The 19,174-nt window shown below is 42.8% G+C and overlaps 1 protein-coding gene across 1 annotated transcript in view; it reads left to right on the top strand.

Moving 5' to 3' along the window:
- Positions 1-1,514: 1,514 nt before the first annotated feature.
- The window catches only part of tenm1 (teneurin transmembrane protein 1), a 182,912-nt gene continuing 165,252 nt past the window's right edge, over positions 1,515-19,174 (top strand). Inside the window, exons 1-3 of the mRNA XM_028589371.1 lie at positions 1,515-1,593; positions 14,530-14,801; positions 18,400-18,717. Of these exons, the coding sequence (XP_028445172.1) occupies positions 14,585-14,801; positions 18,400-18,717 (535 nt within the window). The 5' untranslated portion in view covers positions 1,515-1,593; positions 14,530-14,584. The remainder of the gene's footprint in view (positions 1,594-14,529; positions 14,802-18,399; positions 18,718-19,174) is intronic.

Below are 19,174 nucleotides of genomic sequence, written 5' to 3'. Positions count from 1 at the left end.
GCCAGAAGAGGAACTGCTCTTTTAAAAGAGCGTTTACCCTGCCGCTGGAGGTGTAATGTGCCTGCCATTAGGACTCTGCAGGCAAACATGGAGTCTCAGAAAAACACAGCTCTCCAACGTGAGGCCACGCTCAGAAACTCTGGAAGACTCCTGATCAAAATCCATTACAATCTCCTGCAGCCATTGTTCCAAGAAACTCTCTTGCCTGGCAGCCACATATTGACAACCCACATCCAGATGACAAACACACTGGTAATCTCTACGTCAGAGAAACACAGTTTTATCAAACAGACTTGAACCTAACTGTGCTCCCTTGGATCATTTCTCTCTCTGCCCTGTAACTGCTGGACTTGCGACCTCCATTTATAGACAACCAGGGATAAAACTGATGGAAAGTGCCAAAACCTATTGTTGATAAAAGATGCATACTGCTGTGTTGTGTTGGGGCTATAGCGAGACAGGCAGAAAGGCAGATAGACTGAAGCAGCTGTCAAAATGGTTGTTTGCAGCCCCGCGCGTACTGTGCTTTGGGGAAATAATAAACTGCATCATTAGAACCCCTGTCATTCACACGTTGTTTGTACCAGCTACTGACTGGCTGTAAATATTACCCACACCAATGCAGCACACATAGAGAGCACAGGTCAGAATCATTAGCTGGATCATTTAGCAAAAGAAAACAGATATTATGAGATGATCAGCAGGTGTTGTCACTAACCAGGCCCAGTGCAGCAATACATTGGAGTCAAATTCCATCTTCTGTTTATATGTGCAGCGCCATAAATAAATACCATTATTGCATTGCTTTTCATCACCTGAGCCTCTATTTGCTTACTCCCAACAATCAGCAGCTCCTCTACAATATGGAAGATGTTCATGATTTGTTTGCTCAGGGCTGTTGCACATTGTTTTTCATATTTGGAAATATGCTGCTGAAAGGTTACCAAAGCAGAAATCCCTGGCAAAATATAGCTTACCAAACTTGCTCGAGTGATGATATATTAATGAGTCAGCATTCCAGCACAGGACAACAGTGCAGCCTTATGGCATCACCTGAATGAGTCTAACTGTGATCCAGACGACCTCCTGACGAGAGAGAGCCTGTGCATGTTTGTGTCTGTGGCCGGTCTGTGCCACACCCCCTTCTCCTCGGTGCGGTGGTATGATCCAGGGAACGCTGTTATAGCGGCACCGAGCCTTACCAGCAACAGCATCACCCGTCAGCTTCAGCAGGGTTCAACTGCGGCTAAACGCACCGCGCCGGGCTCCCTGTCACACAGCACAGCGGAGCTGGCACGCGCACAGCCCCCGCGAGGAGATCCCTTCCTGTCCGCACACGTCGTTTCGTCGTCCTCTTTCGGCATTTGAGAGCGAGCATCATCAGCATCAGCACCGCCGCCTCGAAACCAGAGCAGCTGCACACACGAGAGAGCTTTCTCAGCCACATTTCTTAGTTCTTTTTTTTTTTAGCAGGACCACAGCGTCTCAAGTCACATTTCTACAGCGGGGGGGGGGGGGATTGCGCAGTCTTCAGTGTTTGCAGGGTTCTTATATCGTGGAATCGGACTAAAGGAATGGCTTTACGTCGGAAAGGTAAGCGCCATGCACGTTCAGTTCTGGCCTTTTAGTGGGCTCTTTGGGGGGTGGGGGGTATCGGTTACAGTGTTGCTTGGCTAAACGAGGCTTGGGTGCTGAGACAACGTGAGTTCACAGGAAATGGTTATTATCAGCTGTTCAGATGTGCGGTGCTATGGCCCATGTGTGTGTGTGTCTGTGTGTGTGTGTGTGTATGTGAATGTGTGTGTGTAAAAGAGAGAGGCAGACAGAGAGGTAGAGAGAGAGAGAGAGTGCGTGCCCGCGCGCGCGTGTGTGTGTGTATGGTGCGGTTTTTATGAACATCAGTGCGTCTCCTATGAAGTGTAGGGATGCAGACTGTCTGTTTGACAACCAGTCTAAATGATGACAGTCCAGGTACGGAACAGCAGACTGGCTGCTTCATGTACGCTACAACTGTCGTATTCGTCAGCATCGTTTACAGCCTTGAGTTGTTTTGCTACAGTTCTGGCTCGTCCACTCCATCTCCATCACCACTGAGGTAGTCTAATGATGCCAACAGGGCCACCGGAGATCCAGGGGGTATAGATCTCTCTGACGCGTGCCTTCTGTCTTCCCACATCAACGCAGCTACCGGGCCGGGATAGACATCACCTCTACTACAGGTCCGTAGGGACACATATCAACACTGTGCACATTCTGCACATGCATGTCTATTCTCACGCCTCATACATGAACTCCTACCTTTCTGGATGATGCTGCAACTGATGAAGATATTCCATGACTAAATAATTGAACTGCATATTATTTATTGAATTCACATTGGCTGTGTTTAATATGTGCAAGGGTGAATAGTTAACAGGCAGCAAATGCATTTTGATAAATCATAATTATTGTGAAGGCAGGGAAAATTGCACCAGGATGGATATGCTCCGATAGATTTAAATTAGACCTCCTCACTCCTCTCCTTCACAGTAGATTATAAATAATTGCTCGGAGTAAACCACTCGAGGCATATTTCCAATAAATAAATAATTATATAAGCAAAGCAAATAAATAAATTCCTGAATAATTGTCTAAATATGTTCTTCAATTAACTATAAACTCTCAGAAAGCGTTCCACGCTTTTCCTTGCAATGCTTTGGTAATCTCGCATTACTATAGACAATGGAGAAGGAGATTTATATCTTGCATTTGAAAATGCAAATGCATTGTAATCAGAAACTACAATTTGTCAATAAGTCTAATACATGGATCTAATGCACTACTCCTCCAGCCACTGCACGCGCACATCTTTCAGTATTGATATTTGGATCGTTTTACCCATCAGGCGTACCTATAAGATCCAACAAAAAACTGCTTTAGTTACAAGCCTTTTGACCTGGATGCAGTATGTTCTGTCAGTGTTGCATTGCGTGTCACTGCCCCACCTGACACTGTTCACAATGCTGCGGGCACCGTGCTTAATTCTTCCTTGGCTTGCACGTTATTGATAGTGATGATAAAAATGAGGCAGTCTGTCTTTGCTCTTTGTGATTAATAGAGAGCATCTTTTTCATGGAGGTTAGACAATAACATACACACACACACACACACACACACACACATTTTCAGTCACATGCACAGTGAAGAAGATGATGTAGATGTGTGGGGCCTGGAGAGGTTTGGTTGATGATTGTAATTCTACATTCGTTTCTCCCACTGTATAGTGTTGATGAGCTGTGTGTCATAGCTGGGGGCTGCTTATGCTATTGTCTGGTGAAGTGTGTGTGTGTGTGTGTGTGTGTGTGTGTGTGTGTGTGTGTGTGTGTGCTTGTGTGGGTTTTAGGCCCTGCAGGCCTGCTGCTTTGGAGGTGGTGATGAACAGTGATTAAGAGCATATTTTAAATGGCACATCCATTATGGCAACGCCTTTCACAATTAGAGAACACGTCTTTGAATTGAAATTTCACTCCACATGTCACTGAAAAGGCATTGGCATTTCTGTCAGTCAACCAACTAATCAGACATTCAGGGCTTTTACATTTCAACTTGTGCTAAAACACTGGTTTGCCCTCAGCAATAGTTAGTGGTCAGCGGTCGCCGCTATAGTAATCATTGTTATTACTGTTGCACACTCACTTTTTAATTTTCAGGCTTGTTGTTGTTAAGCGTGTGGTGCATATGGCGTTTTTTGGAAATCCAAAGAAGCTGCTCAGCTCCTTGGCATGGAGCCCTGTTATAATTTCAGTGCAACTTCCTGACAATGCCGGTAGTGGCGATTGTTAGGATACTAGCATTTTACTGTCAGCACATACAATTGTTCTGAGTCAAGAAACCGCTAGCAAAATAAAATCTTCACTTGTGTCCAATAATTTGTGTTTTTTCTGAGATTTGAGTGATATTGCATGGCCTTTGGTTAGCACAGTGCTGTGTGGGACAGCGGGGGAGTTCTTTTTGTTATCCAGCCCTGCATTATTTATGAATTTTCATTCCAGGAATGCAGTAGCCCCTGGCACTGTATTGCTCCTTTCTCCCATGGAATCACTCACACACTTCCCTTCTGCCCCACAAGTTAGCAGAACTATATTTCCTTAATAAAATTGGGGTCATGAATTAATGAGAGGACAATGTAAATGCATCAGAGGTTGTTTATAATATTGAGTACAACACTTAATGTAGTCAGAGTTGAAGCTTGCAGTGAGTCCCACTGGGAGTTGTTATTCCCCCCCTCCCAAACACTCTCTCATTCTCTCTCTCTCTGCATGTCCATCATATGGTATGTGTAATAATATGTAATTGCTGGAAAAGCATAAAATGTGTCACAGTGTTCGCCACCTTGCTGGTAATTTCAAAGTAAAAGAATGCTTGCCAGTCAGCTAATCAGGCTGCTGGACCACTAGACTTTCACACACACACACACGCACACACACACAGACACTTAGAGATGCAACCATTGAACAACTTCAAATATTTACCTTCTTGCTGCAATACTGCTCCATCCTCAAGAGGAATTGTTTAACAAATCCTGCAGTGCTAATTAGGGTTTGCTCTATTCATTCGGCTGCGATAAAAAATAAAAAAGTGAAACACAAAAGCAATATAATATCACCAAATGACCCTATAAAAAGCTCAGATGGTAGTATAGGCCCAGTGGTTACAGTTGTGTTTACAATTAATGCACTTAGCACATCAAAGCATACTTGACAACAATTTTACTGATAATATGCAATGAATATGAAAAGCATTGGTGCAGCGTACGGTCATTATTCTGACAAAGTGATTCACCGTGAATTATTTTTCAAAGACAAAGTAGCCTTTTATTTTGTTCACATATAGGGTTTCGTAATAAATAGAATTTCTTAACAACGTAATATGTTTTAAGATATAAATCTGTGAAACCACAATGTCGCCTGTTTGCTTTCTCCTATTTTTGGCACCTTTTTCCACTATGATAATAATATTTCTCCATCAGCAAGCTTTTTGTCTCCTGTGTTTTTTTGTTTTTCCTCCATATGATAAAGTATCCAAATACAATATTGTTTATTTTAGTATTGAAACCAAAAGTGGGACCAACAGCAACAGAGAAAAGGACAGAAATAGTATCAAAACCAAAATCACCATCAGTCATCAATGCTGCACACACACACACACACACACACACACACACACACACACACACACACACACACACACACACACACACACACACACACACACACACACACACACACAGTTTATGCCCGAGGCGTTCTTCTTTAAAGTATTTGTCTCCGTCTCAACTGGCAACTCCAGCCCTCCATACTCTTGTCTTCTTCCATTGGGCTAGGGGCGAGAGTCAGGAACTATATACACTCAGATAAAGAGAGGGGTGTTATGTGAGATTTGTATTGTGAAAATGCAATCACATCTTCAGAGCCTTGAGAGGCTTACTGGTCAAGCCCACTCTTCTCTTTAAAATATGAAATTAATTTGTCAAGAGAGGTGTGTGTGTGTGTGTGTGTGTGTGTGTGTGTGTGTGTGTGTGTTATTGTCTAACCTCCATGAAAAAGATGCTCTCTATTAATCACAAAGAGCAAAGACAGACTGCCTCATTTTTATCATCACTATCAATAACGTGCAGCCCTAGGTAGAATTAAGCACGGTGCCCGCATCATTGTGAACAGTGTCAGGTGGTGTGTGTGTGTGTGTGTGTGTGTGTGTGTGTGTGTGTGTGTGTGTGTGTGTGTGTGTGTGTGTGTTTGTGTGTGTGTGTGTGTGTGTGTGTGTGTGTGTGTGTGTGTGTGTCTGAAGAGGAGTGCTGATGGAACACACCAAGCTGGGCTGAGACAGGAGAGCTTATAGGTCATTTTTGAGGATTAAATTTGCATTATTAAATTGGATAATATAGAGGGCTGCAACCAACAATTATTTTCATTATTGACTTTTTTCTAAATATTTTGATTAATTGTTTGGTCTAAAATGCCCATCACAAGTTCCCTTGGTCCAAGGTGATGTCTTCAAATGTCTTGTTTTGTTCAACCAACAGTCCAAAACTCAAAAGATATTTTATATTCTTAGAAGACTAAGAAGTCCAGATAATATTCACATTTGAGAAGCTCAAAAGTATTCAATTTTTGCTTGAAAAATTATTTTAATTTTTTTCATCAATTAATTAACTTTCGACTAAATGCTGCAGCTCTAATTACATATATTGCAAAGTGTAGCTTTCATTTTGTCCACCTCCTCTGTAAACATTATATACTTAATTATGTTGGATTGTGTTACTGTATTGGTGTTCATTGTATTTTGTCCACCCCCTGTGCAGTAATATCTAAGCAGACACACACACACACACACACCCCTGGCACTTACATTCACAGAAAGCCGATGCACACCTACAGGGACACATTTCTCACCGTGAAATTTTTATTAATCAAGTCAGTGGACAACTTTAGAAGAAGAAAAATCAATTTTTGTTTCTTCTCCAATTTATTACCACATAAATTGTCCTTCACTTTAAAGTGCACGTCTTGGTGTCGGTGTCAAAATAATTAAGTTGAAATCCATTATATTTGTGTTGATTTTATCCTGCTTTTGTCGACACGGTGGACAGAGTGGATTCACCGCTCGCCAGCTTTTGTACTGCCAAAAACATGTACGGCAGCGTTTCACCTTCAGTTGAATCACTATAGGAAAATGATTACGTAAGGATTCCATCAAAATGTATCAAATATTCAGAAAAACCTATTGCACATCATAGTAGCTAACAAAGTGATTGATCTTGAAGTTGACCACACACCTGATTGGCCCACAATGAAATTTACACTTTGACCTCCAGATAATGATTACAAAATACCTTAATATGACTAAGTTGCATCTGCAGCTTTTTTGCATGCCCATTAAGTGATTTATTAAGCAACATAAAACACAGTGATGGTATACTGTACATCTCTCCTCTAAACGAGTTCATCTGTTTCCTGCTGACTGGTAAATAGCCTCATGTGTATCATCAGTAATATTCATAGCTCTACTTTCTAGATGATCATGAATTATTAACTCATAGAAAAGATGAATAGCTCCAAAACGGTGCTTGATGCGTCTCTGCTGGAAGCCATGTTTTATACAATACAATACAGCACGGTAGAGCACAATCAAGTTCAATATGTTCTTTGGCGTGTTGCAGAGGAGTTGTTTTGTTGTTAAGGTTTAATTTCAGAATGAGTCTTGATCCACCGTGAACTCTGGGATCTGTTTCAAGTATGTGTATCGTCGCCCAAATTGACTTCAAACTGTAGAGACACATATTCTCTGCTGATTGCCAGCCAACATTCCAAGCCAAACTGCACAAAGAAAAGTGATTGGAGCAAAGAAATACCCAATATCTACTCCAAGAAAATCATGGCAGAAATGTGCAGACCTAATACATTTTATCTCCAGATGTAACAATCCTGAAATCCCAAATGTTACAGCATGTGCTGCATGTCATCCCGACCCGATGTGCCTGGAAGAGAAATTGTTTCAAAAATTCATATTGTGTTCTCTTTAATGTGCTCAGTCGACACGATTTCTCTGACAAACAACTAAACGAAAAATTGTTAAGGAACATGCTCAATGCAGTTTTATCTATCAAATAAAAAAAGGGAAAAAAGGCTTCCATTGCATGGAAAATAAGATGCAGGATAAATGAAAAACAGAGCATGGTATATGATGTTGAAGAGAAAAGTGCTTAAAGTGACTCAGTGCCATTTCCTAACTGCGAATACATTCGACACGATCAAGCTTTGTTTATTCGTTGTCTAGAAAACTGTGCGTCCTATTTTCTCAGATATGCATCTCACACATGCAGCAGGCAAAACCTCCACGGCTGGAAACATCGCTTCGATTTCTAACATCCATGGTGAATGTTTGAATTTCCTTATATTTCTCTGAGTATGTGGTGAACCAAACTGTATGGCACAACCTTGGAGGATGAATTCATCATCTCTGTCTCATCAGCTTGCAATAGAGCACCACTTCAGGGTCTTGGTGGAGCTTTTCTTTGTTAAGAAGCATTTTCCTGTGCAAGGCTGCTGAATGCCGTCCGTATCCTCAGCCTCCGAGAGGCCAGGAGAATCCGAGAGGAGGTGAGGTTTGAGTACAGATCTGAGGAGCAGGAGGAGCCGCCGCAGTAAGCACTCAGGACTTTTGGAGAAGGAACATCACAAAAATCCTCCTCCTCAAACGCACTCCCTGGGCTTTTCCAGATGACAAGCATCACATTTTAACAGTGTAGATGGAAGATTAGCCCACTTAGCATTCAGAAATCAATCTGCGATGCTGCTCAACAGCTACTAGTAGATCTTTTCAGCTACTCCTCTGCAGGGCTAATGCTCTTTACCCACTCATTTCTCTGTAATCAACAACTTAATAAAGGAGATGCGCAGGAAATACTGTCTAAATCGCTAATCACCAAAACCAATTTCTGGAAGCAATGCCATTGATTTATCAATTAATTCTGCATCTATAATGCTGCCACTTTGCTTTGCTTTGGGTGTTGGAGGTTTTAGCGGTCAAATGCATTATTGAAAGAGGCTTTTTACCAAGCAGTGGCTGATGCAGAGAGCTTAAGAGGTTGTCAGTCTTGATGTAAAGCTTTATTTGCAAAGCGAGTTAGTGTGAACAGCCTTTTAGTCCTGCTAGGAGGACAGTGACATGTATTTATCTTGCGAGAGAGGAGGAATATCAAATGTGTTGAATAAGGCTTTGTCTTGTCAGGAATATTGATTAAGTGGTTTTGGGTGGTGTCTCTTGCTTTGTGTGTTGGTGTCTGTGTATGTGTGGTCAATTGCCTGTTTGCCCCTGCAAATGAATAGGGTGTTATGCTTGTGAATGCGCACACGGGGCGTGTGTGCCGTTGCATATTCTCGTTCTTTTTGTGTTTTTTTGTTTGCTCCTCGGCCTTGTGGTGAATCAGCAGGGGGCTTTAGATCAGTAGAAGGAGTAGAAGTGGTTATTATAAAAAGAAAATGCCAATCTGGAAAAAAAAGCTATACCTTAAGACAAGATCTAAAAGAAAGAAGATTTTTTAACTGTAGTCAAGATGTAAAAAACGGCATTTGAAAAGTTAAAACACAGCTACTCCTTTGCTCTGGGCCACATTTAGAGGGCATGAATAGTGTAGGACCTTATGGATTTCTCCACACCACTCAGGCATGCAATGGCAATGTGGGATTTAACTCATATCCGCTATAAATAGTCAAATGGTCCAAGATGGTCCTGACAGCTCCTGACTAGAGATGTTCCGATACCGATACCAGTATCGGTATCGGCTCCGATACTGCCTAAAACGCTGGTATTGGTATCGGGAAGTACTGGAGTTTATACACCGATCCGATACCACGTGATAAAGCCCTAAAGAAAATCTACGTTAAAGTAGTTTATTTATGTTCTTTTTCCGTTATAACTGACTGTCAAACTGGAGAATAAAAGAAAGTTCTGTGGCGTTCATTGTTTGTGTTTGTTCATGTTTCACAAAGATAGAAATAATATCACATCCATACAGAGATAGTAGTATACAGTTGTTAAAACCTAATCAAATATATGACACACTGGTATCGGATCGGTACTCTGTATCGGGCGATACACAAGTTCAGGTATCGGAATCGGTATCGGGAAGCAAAAAATGGTATCGGGCCATCTCTACTCCTGACCAGAGCCAATCTGCTCTGCGCGTGGACACACACTGACGTTTTCTTCTGCTTCTTGGTCGTGCTTTCATTCCCACACCAGTGCGCACACACTGGGCTATTGTCTCACCTATATAACTCGCTTTATACATACAGGCATTAACCTTGGGTGCTTCGCCGTTAAGAATAATGCATGTAGGCAGTGCACCGAAGGCTGAATGGTAAAGACACTGCAATGGTGCAGAGAAACAGCGAGCAAGGTTTTTCTTTCACTGAAAAGGCCAGTATAGACTATGTTGACTCTCAAAGGCGTGTGGGTGTTTAGGTGGGTTGTTTGTTGGTTAGTGTAAAATGCTATAAGTGTTTGTGGGCGCTGGGGCACTGAGTGTGTGTCGATCTGTGGTTGATTGTGTGTTTCATCTCTAAATGTTATCAGGGAAACTGTACATATATTGAGAGGTCCAGGCTTCTGTATGTGTGTGTGTGTGTGTGTGTGTGTGTGGGGTAAACTGCTGGTAAACTCGGCATTAGCAGCAAGAGATTTCAGGCTTGATCAGCTATGAAAGCACAACTACGTGATGAGAGTGCTGCCGCTGCCCACAGATAGCTAGCCCTTATCCACTAATTAAAACCCTCTGTCACTCCATGTCTCACTTGGCAATCTCTCCATCCTTCAATTCCCCTCATTTTCACTGTGAAATCTCTCCATCTCTCATCATCTATCCATCACTCACTCTCTTTATCCTCATTCTCCATTCATCCCCCCTTCCTCTCGGGGTCCACTGAGGGCTCCCAGTGGGCGGTGTATTGTTTTGTTGCGTTTCAGGTGGTATAGTTAAAACAGGGTCCTGTGGGTCCTCTCGTCTGAGGTGTCCCTGTCATATGCCTGAAGAGCTATGGCGGTACTAACACACACACACACACACACACACATATATCTATACACACATTCTCACTCCAGGAGAGGCATCTCTCTCTTACAGCTCTCTGTTTACTCCCGCAGGACCTGTAGCCTGGATCTGCATTTGCAGCTCCAGACTGCGCCTCGATTCCTTCTGATGATTAAGCCATCATAACAGTTGACAAAATGCGAACCTGCAAAACAACACCAGGGTTGTCATGACTTCACTTTGGAACATCTGCAGCAACGACAGTTATAGCATGAATATATTTGGTGAGGTTTCTCATCGTCATTCCCGCAGCTTGTGAGGCCTGTTTAGTGAGCTTGCCTCTGTGCAAACAAGCTTCTTGGAAATGTGTAAAGGCCAGAGCTAACAAAGATAGTAGCTCCCTATACTCACTGGGGGTCTCCAGGCTGTTATGAAAATAAGACATTCTCTGCATGGCGGAAATGTATTTGTAATCCTGGAACTATACTGTATCAATAATCAGAGGAGTTCATATTGTTGGATGGCACTCGGCTCTCCCCGTCGTTCTTGTTTATTTACCAATGTGAAACTCAATTCTCTGCCGCTGCCTGGCCCCATCCTCTCCCTCCGCCTCTTTCCATTTTCCATTTTGCATGCTCTCTCTTCCTGTTCGTCATGATTTCAGCACATTTATTTGAGATTGGAAAGTGTAAATCGGTTTTGACTTGTCCTCATGGTCCTTGCCTTCACACATGACCATCTCTGCCGTGCTGTTTGTGTTATTGTTGATGGACCCCGCCCCCTCCGGAGATGACTTGGAGCATAAATCCTTTTTAAAAGCAACTGTGTATGTGAGCCTCTATCACTTCTCTAAGCAGATTTGCACACAAAAACAGCCCACTGGTCTATGGCTGCACTGTTTGAGCAAATGGATGGATAGTAGGGGTCAAGTGGGTGAAGAGTCCCATTAAATATTATTGCAACTGTGTAGCCATGGATTATCACTCCCGTCCCGTGTGATTGTATGTGTGTGTGTGTGTGTGTGTGTGTGTGTGTGTGTGTGTAAGAGAGTGTGATAAGAGACAGAAAGAAAAGGTTTGGAAGGGGGGGGGGGGGGGGGGGGTGACACTGTAATGCGATGCATGTGTTTCACTCAGTGTTGTCACTTTGTATTAATTTTAAGCCGAGCAGTGAGTAGTCCATTACACACTGATGAATTATAGATTAGAATGAATTTAGAAATAAAATCACACAATAGCATATACATACAAAGTCGCTGCATACAACTACTCACTCTTAATCCATCTGTAGTGCAAACAAAACAAACAAACTCACATGAGATGCATCCCAAAATTCCAACTCTATATAACAGCTTTATTATTATTTTATTATTAGTTTTATATAATTATTTATTAGCTTATATTATTAATAATTATTTAGAGACACTAGTCTATCAATAAATAAGTACTCTGCTGCATTACACATGCAGTACTGAATCGTAGTTACAGTAGGGTGAAATACATCAATCATGGAAGTCTATGAATTTTACATACTATAGTCTTGTGTGGAGACGATTTAGATCAGTTGTTAGTTAATCACTGGCAGTATAGTGATGCAATCAGTCAAGCACTTAGTTAGCTACACTTGGGGATTCCTTTATGCACCGTGTGCTCCCTTGCTCTACACGTACATAACAAATGATGAGAGAGATGATACAATTTAGTTGTGAAGGTTTTGAAGATTCCTGTACTCAAAATGAAGTCTAGTAGATGCTAATTATTAGGCCTACATCATTAGACCTTTCCAGGGCCGTCCTTGTGTCTGTTTTCTATGATCAGTAACCCATAGCGAGCCCGCCACGCCCCAAGGAGGTTATTCTTCGATTGTAAATCTAGGCTAGTCTTGTGCTCAGGTGGCACATTCTGACTTGTCCTACAGAAAACCCATGTGTCTTGTTTGAAGTGAGCTTGGCTCTAGGAAACAACCTCCAGGTTTTGACATCAAAACCAAGAATCAAACCCCCTAATGGGCACCCCACTGTGGGCTAGAATTAGCGAGAATAACCCCCGCTAGCAGGCTTACTTCTCTAAATGCAAGGGCCCTTGGAGGATGAGATGGAGGGTGGAAAGCATGTAAGGTTGGGCAAGGATGAGAGAGGAGGAGGAGGGAGAACAGAGGTGGACTGGTGCAAGAAAGAGGGTTGGTGGTGAAAGAGAAGTGAAAGAGGGGAAGGGAGAGGGTTGTTTTAAAGCAAACCAGACCGTTTTTCACATTGTATACATCGATATATACAAGCAAGACTACATGCACAAAATGTTTACTAGACTGGTCCGTGTATGTGCACACATGACGCAGGAACAAGATGGTGTGCCCGTGTGCAGGATTGCATGCTTTCATTCTTGCGTGTAAGCGTGTGGCAGACATAAAACAGACAGACAGCAGTCTGTGCCTGCAGCGAGCTCAGAGCTCACAGGGTAATGTATACGCACTCCTTCGCCGTACCAGAGAGAAGGTGACACCAGTCAATCCCATTCTGACAGGGCAGCTGAGATAATAGTGGGCTTTGATTCCTTGCAATAACTCCTGCCAATCAAAATGAAAGGCATCATGATTGCAGGGAACCACAAGAGTGCGTATGTGTGTGTGATGTGGGAGCTTACAGTACACTACAGCAGTGCTCGGGTAATGCAAAAATGTGGTTTGATGTTTTAAAGCCATTGTTGTGCATTGTGCTATCATTAAAGAGAAAACACAAGAGATGGGTGGAAGGAGAGAGCGTGTAGAGCTTTTACAGATCATCTGCCCTGTGTCTAGGGGGGAGGGTGTGTGGGAAGAACGTGCGGGCGACTTGGCCCATTTTTTTTTTGACTGTTGGCTATCAAGGCTCGGCTGGGCAGTGTGTGTGTGTGTGTGTGTGTGTGTGTGTGTGTGTGTGTGTGTGTGCGTGCGTGCGTGTGCATGCATGTGGGGAATGAGAAGGGTGAGCGTGAGGACAGGGGAAGGAGTCTTTCAGGTGGAATAAAAGCATTACTGCAGTTGCAGAAAGGTCAGCTGTAAACTTATATCAGACTAGTGGTGATCACCCTGTGCTGCAGATCTCAGAGGTATTGAGCAGGCACGCTCTAATGGCTTTGATATATGGACTACAGGACTCCCTGAAGAGGTCAATACCATAGCACTTTGTCTCTATGAGCAATGACCCTCTCAAGCTCCATTTAGAAGCTTTATATCTGCAGGAAATAGGCTGGAAAGGCCTAGGGCAGGGCACGGTAAAAGAGAACTAATATGAATGAAGTATTTTCTAATCACTTCTTCTGTGCTCTAATCGTTGTCTCAATCAATCATTAGATATGGCGGTATAAGCATATTGTGCCGGACGTCTTCAGAAATGGATTTTGATGTGGTTGAGAGAAGAACAAAATAATCTGAGCTGAATGGAGCGGATTTATCATTACTCCATTTGGAAGGGCAATGACACTGTAAAGACTGGTGTCTGATAGTGTTTCATCCTTACTTTGGAATCTGGTGAGTCACAGTGTTTAATGAGAGTGACAGACGTAGGGGCTCGGCTACAAATTTGTTGATTTATCCGCAACTTGTCAATAGCTGTCTGTAAAAGAGAGATAAAGCCTACAGTAGCTGGAGAAAACTGACAGAACGGAGAGCTGTGCTTGATTTTGGCAAATTTCTCTTCAAACACATCCGGACATAATGGCCTGCATTGCTGTCCCTTCTGAGCGTATGGATTTGGAACTAACCTTTGGTGTGAAATATGAAAGAAGCCAAATACTCTTTATGAATGTCCGCTGTAATTGGAATGAGCAGATGTTGCAATATTGTTCCACTGTGTTCAATAACAGACTTCTATTTTTCTCCTCTATCCCTTCATTTTCCTCCACTGGCCCATCCTTCTTCCTCCCTGCTGTCCTTTCTTGCCTCCCTCACTTTCCCCCATTCCCCGCCATTTTTCTCACCTCCAGACTCTGTGCTCTGTGCTGTGGCTGTGCTGAGTGACTAAGTGGAGCCCTACAAGCCATGGAGGAGATGGACAGTAAACCCTACCAGCCATTGTCTAAGGGGCGCCATGAGATGGAGATGTCCTACACCAGCTCGTCTGACGAGAGCGAGGATGGCCGCGCCCACCACCGCTCCTACACCTCCCGCGAAACCCTGCCCGACTACACGCATGAGCTACGCCTCACCCTCGGATCACACCGGGAAAGACAGAGCAACTACAGCCAACCCCAGCCAGGTACCACGCTCAGGGCAGGCTTAGACTGGATGTGTTTACCTGAAAATATAAATCCACAGTTGCACCAATACTGCACAAATGGATACTGGCACACATATGGTAGACACACACACACACATGCACGCACAAAGACGCACACTCTGAGGTCTTTAAAAGGACCTTGGTGAATTACCTATTACAGTCCACAATGAGCCAGAAGGACAGTCGGAGGCAGCCAATTACCTCTTCTCCACGGAGGTGATATTTCTCTCCCACAGCTAAACTAGGTCAACCCCAAACCTCTCTGGCCTCACCTGGGGTGTAACACCGCCCTTCATTACACACACACTCACAGCTACAGACACACGTGGACATAGGCACACATACAGACGCACGCTGACACGTACACACCGAAAAATTCTTCCCTGCCAATCACAGGAGGAGAAATGGGCCAGCGCGTACTGTGATGGATGGGCTTTATGCAGGCCATGTGTGGTGTTAAGAGAGAAGCCGCACCTCATCAGGACTGTGCCGCTTTGCCGGGTTCATAGTGATCAATAGATACTCTCTTTGCTACCCCAGCCTCCTGCTACTCTGCAAGACCTACCCACCATGCTAACAAGAAAAATTAGCCATTCACAACAGTTACAAATCCTGACAAGGAAGCCGCTCTGGGGATTTTGTAGTTTGAATGCCACCTTCTATGGATTTTGTCGTATTGTTCGCCATGCCGCGACTTGTCGAGGGCCATTAGTCATCATCAAGTCTTCCACAGCATTGTGGTGTCAAAGAGCACTTGGCTTTTTCAACAGTTACGGCCTTTCTGCTTCCATAACAAACAACATCCCCTGCCATCAGTGTCATATGGTAAGGTGCAAAAGTTGCCCCAAAGCAGCCTTTGAAATGTCAACGGCAGCCGGTTCTGCAAAGCACATCTGTTCATCTTTGGGCAACAGAGTTATATATAGCATACCCTACCTAAGTAACCAACTGTTAAGGGGGGACATCGCCTCCAGTGACGTTTTTAATGGATTACGGTGTTCCTGACAAAGATCAGCCAATTTGTTTCTCCTCTAATTCCCCGCCCATGTTCTTCATATTTTCCTTCATCTTTTAAACCGTCACATCTTGCCCTCTCCTCCCTTCCTTTCCTTCCTTCTCTCCTTCCAGCTGTTAATTTACCCAAATGTTACACATGCTCTCTGTCCATTGAATAGATATACGGATAGATCCACATCTGCACAATCAGTCTTCAGCACATTAGACAGCTAACCACAATAATTTGTTAATTTTTCATGTGCCTGTTAATTAACTCAAATCAGTCCATTTACACTCCTATTTCCGTTACAAAAACAGGAATGAGTTACAGTATATACATGTTTAAATTATTTAGAGCTCTTACATACATGTGGGTTAAAACAGGGGCATAGCTTTGGTTTCAGATTTACAGGGGGACACAATAAAGTAAGACAAAAATGCAACTATGTGATTGTGATTTATATCAATCAAGGCAAAAACACCTTATGATGAAATAGATTATCATGCGTTCCACAATAACAGTACTCCAACCGTTACAGGTAGTATTTTACCTGTAAAACACGCAAACGAAATTGAAGTATTTTTTAAACCCAGAATAAAAAGAAAAAGTTCTTCCTCTCAGGCTGTGTATGGCCCCAACTACTTTGACCAATGACATGGTAGGGCTTAAGCGTAAGCTTATTGCTAAGAGTGCACGATAATAATAATAATAATAATAATAATAATAATAAAAAATGAGCTGCTGGACCGCCATTAGCCTGGCCCCATTCGTCCCATTTTTCTATGTAGGAACACTACAACGAAATTTGAGAACACATTCGTTAAATATTCAACACAAATCTGACAGTTGTCAGTTGATATTGTGTGAAAATTAAATTAGCACAAACCATTTGACACACAGTTTCGGGGCCACTCAGTTTAGGTACCTGAGGCAGTCGCCCACTTGGATGGGTTTTTTTTCCAGGACTGCAGAACAGGGAAATTATGACCCGCACGGTTTTGGCAGCTATCCTGATATTTGCTTACAACATTGAGTGAAAGAAATGTTAAATATATACATAGTACATTTTTCTCTGTAGTGAGCCGCGAGCAGCTGACTATAATGGCAGGAAATGAGAAGTTATTCAAAAAATGATTTGCCCTCTAATCACCCACTACAATCTTTTCTTGTATTGAATATTTGTTTCAAAATGAAATGGTTTGACAGTTTTTCAGTTTACAGTCTATCCATGTTTCTTGCTAGGGGGAAATAGCCTATTTGCTCCTGAATTGCCCTCTTGCAGCCAATTTGAGCTAAACAGTAGTGTGTAATGGTGACCAATCTTGTGTCGGTTTAATTCCAGCAGAACAGTGTGTGAGCCACAGTTGGTCTTGACCCCATCAAACAGCCACAGCAGGACACATCGCTGGTCAATGGAGTGGTCAACAGGACTGAGGCTCTTATTGAAACACTGTGCTCCGTGTTCAAAGGAGCCGACCTAACACACGTATTAACTGCACTGAGTGAGAAGAGGACAAAGTCTTTCTTCCCTGAGTTCTTTTGTTTGTTTATTGTTTGCACATATTAATATAAAAAATATAACATTTCAACATAAATCGCAACATATCGCTTTCACATAGAAAGAGAAAAAAGTGTGTGCTGTCAGAAACCCGTGGGGGAATAATAGTGAAACCTCACCACGTCACTAGAACTTAATTTACAGGAAATATAAATAAATATAAAAACAAAGGACATGAAATAAAGTCAATGTGGTGAAATTTGAATAAGAAAAATAATTACAGAAATAATTACAGGGTTAAACTCAATTTGGTAAAAAATAAAACTCAACTTTTATGGAGTCCATATGGTACCAAGCTGCAGTAGTATTGTTATAGATTTCAATTTATGCCCTGTTTTTTTTTTTTTATTCCATCAGTTCCATCACTTCCACTTTCTAAACAGAAAGCTGAGGTGGTGAGGAAGAAAATATACTCAACTGCCTCTGCAGGGGGAAAAAAAGGTGGAGCTCAATTGAATTGAATTGAATTGAATTGAATTGAATTGAAGTGTAACCAGAGGACTAACACAGTATATCTGATGTTCTCAGATAACAGGTTGATGCTCAGGATTGGAGGGCGTTCTAATACCTGAAAGCACATGAGGCTCAATTTTTCCCTCAGTCTGAGTCAATATTAATAAGGTTTGATCTTTATCTGATCCCTTCCCCCCACCAAGGAGAATATAGATGAGATCAGTGCTCTGTTTGAGCAGCAGTTCAATACATCTCAAGCCCGATAACACACACATCAGGAAGCCCGAACAGGATATAGCTTCACTGCAAATGGTTAAGAAAAATCGAGGGTGGCATTTTGATTTGGATTTCTGCTGCGAAGCTTGTAATAAATGCTTGCTCAAATAACAGCCTGTCTCTTGACATCATTTGGGAGGTGTTTGGTGTGTGGCTTCTAAATTCCTGCCTCTGACAAACACCTGGTCAGCTTAGTTGCTGAAGCAAATAAAAACACATGGCCGGTATTAGAGGCTTTACAGCTCTACGTCCTATGATGATCTCAATCTGCGTGTCTCTCCTCCTTCTTTTAGATTTAGACTTTTGCAAGGCTGGGCAGATGAGGAGCCCAGAGTACCACATCCACCAACAGCAGCAGCAGCAGCATCAGGAGGAGGAAGAGGAAGCGCTGTGCTCTGGACCGGCCCCTCACGCCCACAGCCGCTACTCCCTGGGCGTGGGCTCGGAGGTGGACACTGAGCCCGAAGTGGACCCCTCTCCTGCTCACGGCCTGCAGCACATGTGGGTGCACGGCCTGAAGTCCGAGCAGAGCTCTTGCCTCACGAGCCGCGCCAACTCGGCCCTGTCTCTCACTGACACTGAGCATGACAGGAAGTCCGAGCCTGACAATGGTGAGTAAAATATTTATATCTTCTCAATCCACTTTGTCCATCACTATGCAAAACGCCCAGGGGGGATTTAAGCTTAGCAGATTATGCAGTTCCCCTTCTGATGATTAATTTATGTGAATGTGAGTAACATGTAGCATGTGCCGAGGTCAGGCTACTTGCGTGTGACTGTATTTCAGTTGCATCCTTACAGTCTCATATTATTAAGAGAAGACATTTTTTCACTATGTAACGCAACGAAAAACAACATATAACATAATAACTCTCCAAAGTTTAAATTACAGCCTCAGGCAATTAAGTGATTGATACTCTCAGTTTTTGAACTAATGCTAATGCTTAAGCTCCTCTCTCTTTGAAAGCTCTTTGATGTGGCTAAATACAAAAAATTTGCTATTGGTTATTTAGTCTCTGTAGTGAGCTCGTATTAGAGGTGAACCTGGGGTTGACTGGGGATGGAGCG

Source organism: Perca flavescens, chromosome 10, assembly GCF_004354835.1.
Source record: "Perca flavescens isolate YP-PL-M2 chromosome 10, PFLA_1.0, whole genome shotgun sequence".
Lineage (NCBI taxonomy): Eukaryota > Metazoa > Chordata > Actinopteri > Perciformes > Percidae > Perca > Perca flavescens.
The sequence above is the reverse complement of the archived record's forward strand: the minus strand, read 5'-3'. Positions and strand labels throughout refer to the sequence as shown.